This window comes from Spodoptera frugiperda, chromosome 25 (assembly GCF_023101765.2).
Source record: "Spodoptera frugiperda isolate SF20-4 chromosome 25, AGI-APGP_CSIRO_Sfru_2.0, whole genome shotgun sequence".
Classification (NCBI taxonomy): domain Eukaryota; kingdom Metazoa; phylum Arthropoda; class Insecta; order Lepidoptera; family Noctuidae; genus Spodoptera; species Spodoptera frugiperda.
In genome coordinates, this window is record NC_064236.1 from 17636579 (window position 1) to 17653923 (window position 17345).

The 17345-nt window shown below is 35.6% G+C and overlaps 1 protein-coding gene across 5 annotated transcripts in view; it reads left to right on the plus strand.

The window, feature by feature from the left end:
* LOC118262676 (titin homolog) overlaps nucleotides 1–17345 on the plus strand; it is a 185241-nt gene that overhangs the window by 123073 nt on the left and 44823 nt on the right. For 2 of the 5 annotated variants that reach the window (XM_050703908.1, XM_050703909.1), the window contains exons 11-17: nucleotides 168–1106; nucleotides 1191–1958; nucleotides 2374–6144; nucleotides 8463–9245; nucleotides 9533–9931; nucleotides 10286–16591; nucleotides 16924–17313. In XM_050703908.1, the coding sequence (XP_050559865.1) occupies nucleotides 168–1106; nucleotides 1191–1958; nucleotides 2374–6144; nucleotides 8463–9245; nucleotides 9533–9931; nucleotides 10286–16591; nucleotides 16924–17313 (13356 nt within the window). The remainder of the gene's footprint in view (nucleotides 1–167; nucleotides 1107–1190; nucleotides 1959–2373; nucleotides 6145–8462; nucleotides 9246–9532; nucleotides 9932–10285; nucleotides 16592–16923; nucleotides 17314–17345) is intronic. The other 3 variants (XM_050703910.1, XM_050703911.1, XM_050703912.1) reach the window with 3 other exon arrangements.

Sequence of the window (17345 nt, forward strand, 5' to 3'; positions counted from 1 at the left end):
GAACATTTTCAATAAATCATTTATGTCAATACAGTAACTTAATCCCCATTTATGCAAAATAATGTCCTATAACCTCCAAACATTCTTTGATATAGTTTTAAAATGCTTTAACGTTTTAATTTCCATTATGGCAACTTCGGAATCATTTACGAATATTTAATTTTCAGACAAAGCTAAACAAATTATTCATCACATCGATCAATATATAGAGTTGATCGAAATTGTAGAAGAAATATCAGCTATCATTAAAATTGATGACATAAAGGAAACTAAGGATATTGCCAAAGAGCTTCGCGAAAGTATTGTGGCATCGGAAATGATTGCTCAAGGAGAGCTAAGCCATGAAAATTTGACAGAAGTTCGTCTAGAACAAAACAAGTTAGCGAAGAAACTCCAAACAGCACTGACTGCATTGCAAGTTCAAGTCTTCGAGCGTGCTCAAGAACTAGCACCTGAACTTAGTACAGAAGTTTTGCAGCGAATTGCTCAAGTTACCGCTCAATTACAAGCAGACTTGGTCGCTGTTACTGGTGTTCGAGTAGCAGTACAAGCACCTAACGAAAATGTAGATGAAAGCGTTCATACTATTGAATCTGTGGAAGCCCACTCTGCCGTTGCTACCTCAGAATTAGCGACGGCAGCTGCAGGATCCGAATCAACTATTATAGAGCAAACTGGAGTAGTTGATCAATTATCATCTTCAGAGCAGTTAGTTGTAACTACAGAAATGTTAGCTAAGACAATTGCTGAGACTAAAGAAATTGTCGCCTCAGAAGAAGTTAAACCTATATCAACGGAAATAGTAACTGAGAACATTCTACCTGAAACCGAACAAGCCCTAGCTGTTGAAGGCACAGAAACTGTAGTTATTGAACAAACCGAGTCCGTTACAACGAAAGAAGTTCCTAAAGAAGATGCAAAGTTAAATGTATCAGAAACAGATCAAGTCCAAGAAGTAACAATTACAGAACCCTTGAAAACGGAATCTGTAAGTGCCGTTGTCGTTGAAGATATGGGACCAGAGCTGCATGAAGTTGACGAGAAGCTAGCTGATGTTGGACCAAGTCAAACAGCAGAGATACTCGAGGCTCCTAAGGCAACCATAGGTAACATATCTTTTTGTTCGTAATTTAGTATAGTAAACCGTAATCACTAATAACTCACTCTTAATTCACTTTATTGCTTTTCAGAAATGTTAGTTCAGCATATAGATCAATTTATATCTGATGATTTAACAGAATTGATAAATGAGCTATCGAACGTCATTAACGTTGACGAATTGAAACAAACGATTGGTATTGCTAAAGAACTGCGTGAGAACATCACTGCTTCTGAAGTCGAATTAAAAGCAGAAACAAGTGATGTTCCAAAGGATGAAGTTAATACACAATATGCAAGTCTAGCTCAAAAACTATATGAGGCTCTAACGGCACTTGAAAATGTATCATTAGAGACTGCAGCTGAAGGCACTTCAGTCAACAAAAACGCGTTACAACGTGTAACAACAATCACTGAAAATCTACGAGCTGACCTGGTGGCAGTAACTGCAACCCAAGACATTCTTGATCAAACTAAAGGAGCAAAACCTGATCAAATCACCGCGGATGTCGCTCAAGTTAAGGTTCCTGAGATTGAGGCTGGTCAAGTAGCTTCTGTTGAAAAAGAAGTTCTAAGTGCCCCCAGTAAAATTGCCGCGGAACCCAATTTGATTGAAGATGAAGCTGCAACTGCTGAAATACAGCAATTAATTCAGCAAGCTGTACAAGAAGAAAGGGAGAAAGGATATAAAACCGAAATCGACGTGCCTGGCGAAATTGATAGCAAACTCGTTAAAGCATCAGCCGTTACAGATGGCGAACCTGTCTCTGTAGAAGAAGCGGTACCAAGGGAAGTTAAGGCTTTGCCGGTAGAACAAGCAACAATGAAAACAGAAGAACCTCTTGGAAAAGCAACTACAGGTAATTCTTATAATGATAACAGTATTTTTAATGTAATTGAAGTTTTTGTCACATTGAAATGTGAAATTCCAGAGTTATTACCGTTTTATTATGAAAAGCCACTTTTTACATTCAACTAAGATTTTAATTTCTTCTTGAAGAACTGTGTAACGGATTTAAGATTAATATTGTGTCTTTATACAGCAGATTTTAATCTTAAATGTCGTATGTCTGAATCTGTGTGAGTACGCTTAGTCCCTTACATTTTGAAGTCGTTTTTTAAATACATATTTTTTAACGATTCCTGTTGTTTTTTAATGTGTAAGTTTCAGGTAAGCTAGTTAAAATTGTACACTCTCCTTTTACAAACCCTTCTACTTCTACGCTACACGAAAACAAATTAATATTGACGCTACATGATATTACATATTTTCAGAAACACTGTTACAAAACATCAATGAATTCCTCTCAGACGAAAACATTAAAACTATCGATCAAATATCTGCAATCGTGAGTGTTGACGAGTTAAAACAATCGGTAGCCGCTGCGAGTGATTTACGTGAAAATATTCAAACAATCAACGAAATTACTCCAGAAAATGTAGAAGTTCTCCTGAAACTGCAAAACGCTCTAACTGTAGTGCAAGTACTTGCTTCGGACTCTACCAACGAGCTTAGTCAAGTAGTCGAAAAAGATAAGTTGCAACAAGTGGCTGCTTCTAGCACCGACTTATCATCAGGAATTACAGTTGTTATCTCTCAAGTTCTTGAGCAGCAAGATTCTTTGGGCGAAAAGAGTATAGTTGCAAGCCCAGCTGTTACTGAAGAGAAGGCTATCCAACAAGCTGAGAGTATAGAAGATGTTCCTGTTGTAGCTGAAGAAGAATTGAAACAGGTTGAAGAAGTTGAAGTTCAGACTGCAGTTGCAATGACTGATGTAGTTGATGAATCTAAGGAAGAAAGTCTAGAGACATTAAAAGACATAGATGTTTCGTTAACAGATACTGCCAATGAGGAACAGTCTAAAGATTTACAATCACCTGTCGCTGAGCACGTTGAAGTGATACAAGATAATGTAATACAAAAAGATGAAACTTCTGAAGATTTAAGTAAAGTACCGCTCGTGACAGATGAAAGTAAAACAACAGAAGGCGATAAGACTAATCTTTTACCAAAGGAAATTGATACCGACACAGAAAAGGCTATCTCGACCCAAGACGAGAAAGCTACTGAAATTTCAATTCTAGAAGTCAGTGAACAGGCTGCTGTTGTTACTGCTGAAGAAGTAAAACCAGTTGAAGCTTTGAGTAACGTTTCTTCACCAGAACAACTTATCGCAGTGGGTAACGAGAATACTGTTTGTATCGAAGAAGATAAGATATTACCCATAAATGAAGATAAAATAAACGAATGTGCAACAGAAATAGTAGAACATGTTGATGAAAAAGTTTCGCAACAAGAAATAGTAGAGACACAAGACCTAATAACAGAAATCGGTGATGTACAACCTCCTAAAGAAGACGATAATGCAATTGCTCTGATTCCAGAAGAAGTAGTTGAAAAACCAATAAAAGAAGTTGTTGAAGTTAAACCTACTGAAGCAATAGTAGAAACAAAACAACCAAAAGAAGATAGTGCACAAATACCACAAGAACAGCTTGAAGAATCTTCTACAACCGCAGAAAAAAGCAAAGAACCTGTACCAGTACCAGCTTCTGCGATCGAATCGTCTGCAGTTCAGGAACAGGATAAACTTGATAAATGTCTACCAACTGATGCCGAAGCAGAACAAATAGCAAGTGACACAACTTCGAAAGAAATTGTTCAAACTGCTGAAGTGACAGAAACAGCGCAAGTTGAGCAACTTCTAGAAGAACCATGTTCAGAAGTAATAGTTTCTCAAATTGATTCTGATACAGACAATATTAAACAAGAAAAGGTAGAAAGCCTGACTACAGAAAATGATCAGATTTCTACTATTGAAGTAGAAATTAAATCAGAAACAGAAAAAACAGAAAGCAATGTTGCCCAAGAATCTCTCGAACAGCTAACTAGTGAAAATCTTGAAGCTACACCTATTCAGCAAGAACTAATTTCTGAGGTCATAGCTGTCGAGGCTGTAGAACAGCAAAATCTAACAGAAACTAAAGAAACGGTAATAAGTGAAACAGTTTCAGAACTTACCCCAGACGCAATGTTGGCATCAGTTGCAAGCTCTGAAACAGTTCAGTCTCAAGTTTTACTGGAGGAAAATGTGACGACGTCTAAATTACCTGAACCATTGCTAGAAAAACCAAATGAAAATGATGTTGCTAATCAAGGGCTAGCGGTTGAAAGTCCTGAAGTAGTAGAAGAAACTAAGTCACAAACACTCGTTTCTGAATCGTTGCCTAAAGAAACACCAGTTTCTGAAACAGAGCCTGGAGAGACACAAGCAGCAAATGATATAATTTCTAAGCCTGATCAAGAAGATGTTAAAACTTCTATAACTGATACAGCTTTGGCTCAAGCTACAGACGTTGTTGGAACATTGTCAGAAGTAGTGAACGCAGAAGATCAGAAACTTACGACTGATATTGAGTTGAAAGAACAAAAACCACTAGATGAAGAAATTAAAGGTGGGTCAGAAAGCACGGAAGCACTTTCAATGGGAAATAAACTCGTTGCTGAAACTGCTGTAGAATCCAATCAATCAGAACTACATGAGTTTGGTAAAGAAGTTGTAGTAGAAGGTGAATCACAACTGACTGATAATAACCAAGAATCAGAACCTATTGAACTACCATCTACACCCGAGGTTAAATTGGCTGAAGAGCCAACTGACTTAAGCAAATCTTTATCATCTGAGGAAGTTCCAACTCAATCTGCAGAAGAAAATAAAGTATCTCAAATCGAAGAACAAAAACAAGAAATTGAAGTTATTGAATCAGAAACGGTAGAGATTGTAGCTAATGAAAGCACGCAGCCTTCTGAAGCAGCTGTAGAAGTAAAGCAACCAAGCCTAGAAGAGTTTAGCAAAGAAGTTGTGCAAGAATCTCTCCAGCAACTGACTGATGAAAGCCAAGAAACTAAAGCTATCGAACAACCACCAGTTTCTGAAGTCAAATTGGCTGAAGAACACAAGGAATCTCAAGTCGAAGAACAAAAGCCACTGGAACAAGAGATTGGAGGTATCAAACCAGAAATGATTGAAACTCCGGCTAATGAAAGCACACAGCTTCCTGAAACAGCGGTAGAAGTGATACAACCAGAGCTAGAAGAGTTTGGCAAGGAAGTTGTACAAGGATCTCTTCAGCAACTGACTGATGAAAGTCAAGGAACTAAGGCTATCGAACAACTACCAGTTTCTGATACAAAGGTGACTGAAGAAAAAACTGAGACAGACAAACTTGTGTCATCTGAAACAACTCTGACTCAATCTGTAGAAGAGAATAAGGAATCTCAAGTCGAGGAACAAAAGCCACTGCAACAAAAGATTGAAGGTATCAAACCAGAAATGATAGAAACCCCGGCTAATGAAAGCACAGAGCTTCCTGAAACAGCGGTAGAAGTGAAACAACCAGAACTAAATGAGTTTGGCAAAGAAGTTGTACAAGAATCTCAGCAGCAGCTGGCTGATGAAAGTCAAGAAACTAAGGCTATTGAACAATTATCAGTTTCTGAAGTCAAATCGGCTGAAGAACAAACTGAGTCAGACAAAATTCTACCAAATGATGAAACACCAGTATCAAATGAGGCAGTTTTAGATCTTAAGCAAGCAGAACTTATTGAAGATGTTACACCAACTGAAACAACCTCAGCTCAGCCTACAGAAGGTATTGAACCCTCTACAAACTTAGAGGGCTCAGTAGAACAGCAAGCAACAATTGACATCGAAGAACAAAAACCACTTGAAGAAGAGATTAAAGATGTCAAACTGGAACAGATTGAAGCACTGGTTACTGAGAGTGTACAAGTCTCAGAAACATCAACAGAAGTGAAACAATCGGTGGTGGAAGAATTAGATAAGGCAGTAATACAAATACCTCAAGATCAACAAGTAAAACCAGGTTCTGAAGTAGAATCTGGTGAAGCCAAACCAATCGCAGATGCAGAAGTGGTTGAATCAGAAAAATCAACGACTACAGAAGATGCAGTCATAATTAGTGATACTACCTCAAAATCACTTCAAGAGGAAACTGAACAACAACCAGCAAATATTGCCTTCGGTAATTTAATAAATATTTTAACGCTAGCATTAACACTTTGTTTAATTTCGTAGAAAAGCTTTTGTTGCGCCAAACTCGAAATAGCACAGTATGAAATCAGGTTGATTGGTTCGTCTATTTACGGCTTTGCTTACCTAAACACGAAAATGTTTTTACGGACAATTAAATTGTTCTAAAATTCATCCAGAAACTGGCTGAATTTTTACGGATCAGTCCATTGCACTAATAATAGATTTTAGAATAATAATTCAACTATCGAAAACTTATTTGCGTTCTCTGCACTAGAAATAAGTTAGTAGAAATTTGTCGACGAATCAAAAATAAAGTTTGGATATTGAATTAATTGAATCTACATTTAGCAAGTGCACATCAGGCATTACGAAGGTCATTATTCTAGTGCTATTCCCTAATAGAACATAACATTGACATAGTATTATAGAATTTATTTACATATGTATGAATTCTAAATTAAACCATTACTGGAATTGAGATATTTATTTAAGTGTGTGTAATGTCGATTTCACACATGCGTTTCATACGTTTCACAAGTAAAATAGTGTCAAATGTCGATTTGTTTAGACTAAAATTAAACAGTTTCAAGTATATTTCATACTGTGCAGTTAGTATCTTAATAGCTATGGACTATGTATAGAAATTAACAAGCAAGTAGCTTCGCAATTCATCTGCGAATAAATCGGCTCATTAATGTTTAATGACTAATGAATGATGCAGCGTTAATATCATTTTCTCATGTTTAGATACGACTATGTTTTAAAGAAATTGTAAGTAAATTTCTATGTTTGTAAACGCACCCAGGAAACAGAAGAATATCCAAGAATAGTGCAACAAATTTTATAAAAAAAAACCTTCATTTTTAAATTATATTATACTATTTTGTGAGTTTATATATCGTGAGAATATACATAGTGTGACTGCAATACATAACTCATTCATTTGAATGGTAACCTATCCTGTGTATTTATTCCTCCATGTTACATGTACGAATATATTTTGTCATATGTACTTGTAAAAGTATCTGATTAAAAAAATATTTTTTACAAAGTTTCCTTCACAGACAAATTCAAACTGAATATTATCTTTTAGTCATTTGTTTATTGTTTTTTAAATCACAATATCTGGTATATCTTAGGAGTAAGTAGTCAACTCGGACCACATACCTACGGCCCATTTGGGACGAGTTGCAGAAAATAAAATAAAATAATATTTTTAGTGGTCAACTCGTCCCACGTCACTACCACAATGAAATAAGGTACAATCAGTAGCAAAAGGGTTAGTGTGGAAATAATAAAGTTCTATTACTTTGTTGAAAACAAAAGATTTTCTAGGAACTTCATTCTATCTATGTTATCATTTACTTCATAAGTGACCGCCATGACCATAGTTTATTAAGCCATACATGTTTACTATTCTTAGTAATTTTGGTTAACACATGAATTTGTGCGATTGCTAACAAAATATTAGGTAATAAATTATTTAACCGACACTAAAAAAAGAGGTTCTTACTTCGTCAGGATTTTTTAATATGAAATAATCTATGAACAAAACGAAAGTAAAGAAAAAAACTATAAAAAAATATCTTTAATCTTGTGTTGCTAACTGTACCAAACATTGATAAAGTTTAAAAATCTATACAAAAAAAATAGTGGGACGAGTTGACCACTAAAAACTTAATTTATTTTTAATTTCCCCAACTCGTCCCAAATGGGCCGTAGGCATGTGGTCCGAGTTGACTACTTACTCTATCTTAGATACCAATACAATAATTGTATGAATATAACATATATAGTTGTTACAATTTACCTACTCGTATAAAAAGTACATTTCCACACATTTAACTTAGAGCATTTTGCTTATTACGAAAACACACTAATGCTACATGCTCATAGTAATGTAAATATTTTGATTTAATGACATTAACACATTACATTGCACACACACAAACACAAATACAACATAAACAACGTTTAATAAGTCGTAGTTAAATAACTAATATTAATAAAACATATTTTATTAAGATAAATATGTATTAGCGTAATAAACCTTCATAATACAATTGAAATATAATAAAACAATAAACATAATTCAACCAAAACTTTTAAATACGTTCACAATACATTTGAACATATACATAAAATAGTTTAACCGTAATTTTGTGCGTATTACTCGTACTAATAGATTAATTTCTTATTCGAATAACAAAAGTATTTAGAAATAAAACAATTTAATACTCGTAATAACCACTCAAAAACTATTTGTATTTCCATAAAATATAAAATATAATCTGTGATTTTTTGCAGACACCCTTACACACACCATTGATCAATTTTTGTCCGACGAAATAGCCAGTGTAGTCAAACAATTGTCAGAAGCGTCTAACAATACAGAACTTACTGAATCCTTACAATTAGCACAAGAACTTCAAAATAGTCTAGATACTAGTCAAACAAAGCCAGGTGATAAACAAGCACAATTGGTTCAAGACTTAAACAGTTCGTTGCTGACATTGCAACTGGTAGCACTAGAGAGTGTAGAACAATCAGACCTAGTTGTTAGCAAGGAATCGTTACACAAAGTCCTCGATGTCGCGGAGTCTTTTGCTAGCAAACTCGATACTCTCCTATCATGCTCAGTGCAGCAGGTTAATGAATATTATGATGTAGCCAATGAAGCAAAAGTGGAAGAATCTGAACCCGATACTAAAACTCAAGTCCGAAATACAGAAGAAACAATTGAAACTGTTACATCGCAGATTTCACCTGATCAGACAAATGGAGAAGTTATTAACAATGGTGCTGACGGTGTTCCTGCTACGGAGGAGCAAACCAGTGGTCTAAAAGAAGAAGATATGAATACCGCGACAGCATCTCGTAGTGAAATCATAGAAACACTACTAATAGAATCTGCTAAGACGATAATGATTCCAGTAGTCGGTGACGTCCTAAATGAAGATGTGCCAACCACACCCGATGTGCTTGCTGTAGAAGCAGACAAAGGTCCACTTGAAGCGTTAATAAAAGATACTACAGAAGAAATTCAAACATTACAAATTAAAGAAGACGTGGACTTGCACATTGATTCCGGTAAATTAATGCTAATTCTAAATGTAGCGCAAACTATTATGAAAATAATAAACTAAACGCTTTAGCTTTCTTTTGTACGGTAGTTAAACAACAATAATTAGAATTGATAGGCTATTGGCAAATAGTCAAATAAATTTTATTAGTTACGTCGCTCATAGGTACCATTAATTGTGATTATTCGTTAATTCAATTCATAATATACTCAATTCTGTTTGCCAATAATCTAGATTATTACAAAAATAGCGAATAGTTTTAACAAAAGAACGTTAATATAATACTTATTTCAGAATCAATTGAGCAAACCAATAAAAAGCCCCAAACTGATGATGTACAATGTACTGAACTTATAAAAACACCTAACTCTGAAACTTTAACAATCGTAGAAGATGAAGTAGTTTTAAGTATTGATAATTTAGGCCAAAAACAATTAGACACTGAAGTGATAGAGACTACTGCTGAAGAAAGTACCACAGAAACAGACACTAAAGTCTTGGATCCAATGAAAGACAGTGAAATAAAGACAGATACTTTAACATCTGAATCAGAAAGTCAACAAGACAAAGAATTAAATGAAACTGAGGAAGGAAAACCAATTCAAACCATCTCAAGCCTTGCTGTTGTAGAATCCAACGAAAAAGAATCAGATCGGGTTTGCAATGACTTCCAAATCGTACAGAATATGAATGGTAAAAGATATACGATAATTTCAATAACAATTTACTGGCGTTGTAGTTAGATCTATTAAAATAATAACAAAATCTAGTGTTGTAAACAAAAAATTGCTAATAATTGATAACTGACTCTGTATCTTCTCCAAAAGCGAATAACTTTAATTAAATAAACTAGAATAACATAAAATAAAAACGCAATTAAAAACCTCAATATCTTAAAATAAATTGTAGTTAGTTAATTAATTTTTATGGCCTGTATTCGTAATATACTTTTTCTATAACTATTTTCTAGGAAATTAATGCTTACGCATTGACTAGCACAACACACAATTATTTAAATACAATAAAATTGTAATTACATATTTTCAGACACACCCTCTGAAAGCCTTGAAAGGACGTTAGAGGATGTATCTCCTAAACAGCAAACACAAGGTATAATAGACATACAAACTGTACTGGAACCTACACAAAACGTAGAAAAAACTGAGTCTTTATCTGAAGCAATTAATGTCGGAGAAGCCATTGGTGACATAACACAAGACATTAACGTTAACGTAGAAACTATGACGGTTACAGATAGTAATAATTTAGATGAACCAATGATTGTACAATCTCTTGCCCCTAATGAGCATGAAACTCCTGTCGCTGCAGTTCAATATGAATCTATAGTGCTAGAACAAACTGTTCCTACACAAGAAGTAGAACTAGTTTTGTTAGAAAATGTGATTGATGAAACTCATTCGATTATTTCTGAGCAAACCAATTTAGTTTACAATGAAGCAAGGGAATCGTTCCAACCTTTGCTTTTTGAGTCTGTAGCCTCTGTAGGAACAGAACTCAAAGAAGTTGTAAACCAAAAAATCGATGCTGAAAGTGTGGTGAAAGATAAGGAAACGGTTTCTATTACATGTGAAATCATCAAAGAAGATTCCAAATTTACCATTGATGATAATTCATGTAACAACAATACGGTAATAGCATTAAGTCAGGATGGACCTATGGTCTTAGGATCTTTGTCGCCTATGGAGGAAGTGACACCATTTGTGGCAGATCAGCTAACAGAGACAGCGGATAAGGTCATTGCAGTTCTTGAAAATGAACCTATCCTTCTAGAGCAGGCTGAGGCAAATGAAGCTCAATGTACTATTTCAACAGAAGCTTATGACCTACCCAAGACTACGGTACCTTGCGAAAGCTGTGTGGTAATGGTAGAAGAATCTGTAAATCTTATAGAAGTTCATCCTGACAACGTAACAGTTAGTCAAGATAAAATTTCACTAGAATTAAAAAATATCAGTCAAGATGCTCCACCTGTAATCTTGGATTCCTTGACACCCATCGAAGGAATTAAACCAATCATCGCAGACCAATTGACTGACACAACAGAAAAAATCGTAGCAGTACATGAAAATGAACCAATTGTTCTAGAACAAGCTGAACCAAATGAAACAAAAGCTACTGTTTCAACAGAAGATTATGAAAGACCTGAGACCGTTGTACCTTGCGAAACCTGTGAGGTAATGACAGAAGAATCGGTGAAACCTATAGACATTGATTCTAACACAGCTGGTGCAGTAACAGCTACTAAAAGTGACATCTCATCAGAAGAGAAAAGTAATATCAGTGAATCTGATATGGTTATTGCTGTAAGTGAAGATTCTTCCCCTATGATTCAGGTATCTTTGACACCTATCGAAGAAGTAAAACCATTTGTGGCAGATCAGCTAACAGAGACAACGGAGAAGGTCGTTGCAGTTCTTGAAAATGAACCCATTCTTCTAGAGCAGGCTGAGGCATACGAAGCTCAATGTACTATTTCAACTGAAGCTTATGACCCACCCAAGACTGCGGTACCTTGTGAAAGCTGTGAGGTAATGGTAGAAGAATCTGTAAAACCTATGGAAGTTCATTCTGATAACGTAACAGTTAGTCAAAATGAAATTTCACTAGAACTCAAAAATATCAGTCTAGATGCTCCACCTATAATCTTGGATTCCTTGACACCCATCGAAGAAATTAAACCAATCATCGCAGACCAATTAAATGATACAACAGAAAAAGTCGTTGCAGTACATGAAAATGAACCAATTGTTCTAGAACAAGCTGAACCAAATGAAACAAAAGCTACCGTTTCAACAGAAGATTATGAGAGACCTGAGACCGTTGTACCTTGCGAAACCTGTGAGGTAATGACAGAAGAATCGGTGAAACCCATAATGATAGAAGAATCAGTGAAACCCATAGACATTGATTCAAACACAGCTGATGCAGGAACAGCTGCTCAAAATGACATCTCATTAGAAGAGAAAAGTGACATGGTTGTTGCTGTAAGTGAAGATTCTTCCCCTATGATTCAGGTATCTTTGACACCTATCGAGGAAGTCAAACCATTTGTGGCAGATCAGCTAACAGAGACATTAGAAAAGGTACTCGCAATTCTTGAAAATGAACCCATTCTTCTAGAGCAGGCTGTGGCAAATGAAACTCAAGCTACTGTTTTGACTGAAGATTCTGATAGACCAGAGACCATCGTACCATGTGAAAGCTGTGAGATAATGACAGAAGAATCGGTAAAACCTATGGAAATTCATTCCGATAGTGTAACAATTAGTCAAGATGACATCTCACTGGAAATAAAAAATAATATTAGTCAAGATTCTCCACCCATGATCTTGAATTCCTTGACATCCATCGAAGAAATTAAACCAATCATAGCAGACCAATTGACTGAAACAACAGAAAAAGTCGTAGCAGTACATGAAAATGAACCAATTGTTCTAGAACAAGCTGACTCAAATGAAACAAAAGCTACCGTTTCAACAGAAGATTATGAGAGACCCGAGACCGTTGTACCTTGCGAAACCTGTGAGATAATGACAGAAGAATCGGTGAAACCTATAGACATTGATTCTAACGCAGCTGATGCAGTAACAGCTGCTCAAAATGAGATCTCTTTAGAAGTAACAAGTAATGTTAGTGAACGTGAAATGGTTATTGCTGTAAATGAAGATTCTTCCCCTATGATTCAGGTATCTTTGACACCTATCGAGGAAGTAAAACCATTTGTCGCTGATCAACTAACAGAGATACCAGAAAAGGTTGTCGCAGTTCTCGAAAATGAACCCATCCTTCTAGAACAGACTGTGGCAAATGAAACTCAAGCGACTATTTTGACTGAAGATTCTGATAGAGCAAAGACCATGGTACCATGTGAAAGCTGTGAGATAATGACAGAAGAATCCGTGAAACCTATAGACATTGATTCTAACACAGCTGATGTAGAAACAGCTGCTCAAAATGACATCTCATTAGAAAATAAAAGTGATGTCAATAAACGTGAAATGGTTATTGCTGTAAGTGAAGATTCTTCTCCAATGATTCAGGTATCTTTGACACCTATCGAGGAATTAAGACCATTTGTCGCTGATCAACTAACTGAGACAAAAGACAGGTTTGTCGCAGTTCTTGAAAATGAACCCATTCTTCTAGAGCAGGCTGTGGCAAACGAAGCTCAATGTACTATTTCAACTGAAGCTTATGACCTACCCAAGACTGCGGTACCTTGCGAAAGCTGTGAGGTAATGGTAGAAGAATCTGTAAAACCTATGGAAGTTTCTTCTGACAACGTAACAGTTAGTGAAGATGAAATTTCACTAGAACTCAAAAATATCAGTCAAGATGCTCCACCATTGATCTTGGATTCCTTGACACCCATCGAAGAAGTTAAACCAATCATCGCAGACCAATTGACTGACACAACAGAAAAAATCGTAGCAGTACATGAAAATGAACCCATTCTTCTAGAGCAGGCTGTGGAAAATGAAACTCAAGCTACTATTTTGACAGAAGATTACGAAAAACCTGAGACTGTGGTACCTAGTGAAAGCTGTGAGATAATGACAGAAGAATCGGTGAAACCTATAGACATTGATTCTAACACAGCTGATGTAGTAATAGTTGCTCAAAATGATATCTCATTAGAAAAGAAAAGCGATATGGTTATTGCTGTAAGTGAAGATTCTCCCCCTATGGTCCTGGTATCTTTGACACCTATAGAGGAAGTAAAACCATTTGTCGCAGATCAACTAACTGAGATACCAGAGAAGGTTGTTGCAGTTCTTGAAAATGAACCTATTCTTCTAGAGCAGGCTGTGTCAAATGAAACTCAAGCTACTGTTTTGACAGAAAATTATGAAAGACCTGAGACCGTTGTATCTAGTGAAAGCTGTGAAATAATGGTTGAAGAGTCAGTTGAGCCTATGGTAATCGGTTCTGGTAAAATCGACAAAGCAAGTGATGCTAATGACTTGACGGTTACAAAAGATGAAAACATCCTTGAAGCAATAGCTGCTGCAGATGAGATTTTACAACCAATGATCTTTGACTCCGTGAGTCCAATGGAAGATTTATTCTCAGATACACTTGATGAAAGTGATAAAATTGACTCGGATCTAATAACTAGTGAAAATATAAAGGAGCCTACTAATGTACAAGAAGCCTCTGAATCTCTCATTCTAGAATCTGAAATGCCTCTCGAAGAAATTCCGCAATTGTGTGCATCAATATCTAATGAACTTATTTGTGAATCTCAATTAATAGGTACTAATACATCGCCAACTGTAATGGAGTCAGTAACACCTGTACAAGAAACAAATCTAGAATATGCTCTACCAGTTGTAGAAGATCAGATAAAGGAGCTGAATGCCCCTCAAAAGAACGAAATTATAGCATCGGAAACAGCTTGTTTTGACGGTACCGTTGCCGAATCTTTAGTAGAATCAAATGTAGAGGTACAAAATGCCTACAGTGAAAACGTGCAACCCATAGTTTTAGAATCAATGTCACCGATTGAAGTAACTAACATAGTTGTTTGCCTGAATGAAAAATCTCAAGATCAAATTGATAAAATATCTCTTCAAGTAACCGAAACTACTAGCCCAATAATATTAGAACAGCTGGTATTAATTTCAGTTACAGAACCAGTAGTTGCCACTTTGCAGGAACCTAACGATGATGTTGTGGAAAACAATGTATCTATTCAAACTGAAATAACCACTTTAGAACAAATAGAAGAAAATGACAAAGTACCCGCTCACAGTGTAGAGCAGCCATTCGAAAACAATGCAGTCAATGAAAATGAATTACAAATATTAGAAGAAGTTACACCAATTTTAGAGAATCTTTCGCAAGAAACACTAAATATAAATTCTTATAAAGAAACTCCTGAAGAAACTAATGAAAGTTATTTATTGAACACACAATCTCTTATTCTTGAATCTGCAACTCCCACTGAAGAAAAAGAAAGTGAATTATTTGCGGTTCAATCTACAGAAACCTCCGAACAGTTTGTGCTATGTCAGCAAACTGAACCAATTTGCTTAGAAAGTGTTGGTTCTGATAAACTTGACAATTTCGCGACACCGCTTAAATCTATTGCTAATGAGAACATAGTTACTAATGAAGACACAAACCCTGTTATATTAGAAAACGTAACAGTACAAAACAAACAAGAATTAGTAGAAGCAGCAGAACTTGAGACTAATGAGCAAATGCTTTCTAGTCCTGAAGTTGAGCTTATGCTATTAGAACAAATTGATGAGATTATTGAAGATGCCATTAACACTATTGAATATGGAAGATACACTTTCACTGAAAAAATTCCTTCACCTATTTTACAGCAAACTTCAAATACAGAACTTCTCAAACCTGATTCTGAAGAACAAATCTATAATGAACCTATACAAATAGAATCGCACAGCGAAGAAATATGTAAAGATTTGAACTCTGAAATCATACAACCAGAAGACAACAAAAATGACACTTTGAATGAAAGTATAGATAGCAAGTCAATTATTCATCAACCAAATGATGAGTCGGCGTTTTCTGAAATTATGGAATCGATTGAAAATGAACCTGATCAGAAAATGTTAACAGATGGACCTTTATTACATCAAACCGTTCAAACTGATGCCGCTGTTTCTTTAGTATCAGCACTTTCAGACATCTTTTCTGTAGATCATGAAAGCATATCCGAAACCATGAATATTAATGAAGCCGACGTATTAAGTTCTGCAACAGACGTATTTGACTCGGCAATATCAATAGATGACTTCTATGAAAGGTCATCATTGATGAATCCGATAATTTCTTGCTCAGAATTATCAATTTGCACTGAAGTTTCTCATCCATTAATTTTTGAACCATTAACGCCTATAGACGACAAAACTTCACCACAAATTGAGACAGAAATCGCCAAAAGCGACCAAGAACCGGTCGTAAACGGGGAAGAGAAATCATTGAAGGTTTTGACGGTCAATGATATCAGTAATACTTTAATATTAGAATCCGTTTCACCAATGGAAATACCAAATAAACAAGACGCACATATTTCTGATTCTAAGGACATTCCGACAGAAATACATACACCAACTCAAGAAGTTACTATCGTTTTTGAAAAAGAAGCTGCTCTCAAGACCATGGCTGATTCTAAAAAGATAGAATCGTTAGCTGATGTAGAAAATGAGAGTATGCCTGTGAAAACTTTAATTACAGAAGAGAATTTGTTGCAAGACTCAAAATCACTTGTTGAAAATTTTAATGTTAACTTAGAATCTCCAGTAAAACTGGAAAAAGACTTAGATGATACTATGATGCATAGTTTTGTAGAAAACACTGGTAAATTTCATCAACTAGCTATCCGTTTGAGTTTTACGTCATTCGTAATACATCATACAGGCCTTTCGCTTAATTAAAATAAAAAATGTTCTTCACTCTATACTTTTATCGTGATCTCTTCAGACATTAAGTAGAATTAGTTATTAACTACAAAAAATCGGTTAATATTATTTTCGGCTACTAGAATCGGCAATTTAAACAATACACTTTACATTACGCACACACCATACTACACGCACACTTTTACATGCACATAATACTGGCAGCTGAAAAATCAAGCTTCAAAAGCTTTAATATTTGCAATTTCATCCATTGATATTATTTGTTTCCAGAAAAAACTGCTCTTGTTCAACACATTAACGACTTTATATCAGAAGAAACATCAGGTTTAGTATCTGCAATCTCAACGTTGACAGACGCTCAGGAATTAAAAGAGTCCATTGAACTAGCAAAATCCTTGAAAGAGAGTATAGAAATAGTTGAAGTAAGTGAAGAGCCCGGCTTACTGGAGGACGCTAAAGTAGAACAGGTTAAATTGGCTCAAAAACTACAAGATTCTTTGATAACGTTACACAATAAGGCTTTGGAGAGTGCTGAGGATATCGGTTCGACGGGTAAGCAAGATGCTCTTCAAAAGGTATCTGAAGTTATCACACACTTGCAAGAAGATTTAGAAAAGGCCATCATCATATCACCAGAGGTGCTCCAGGTTGCGGATATAGGTTTGTGTTGCTACCTAAATATCAATAATATA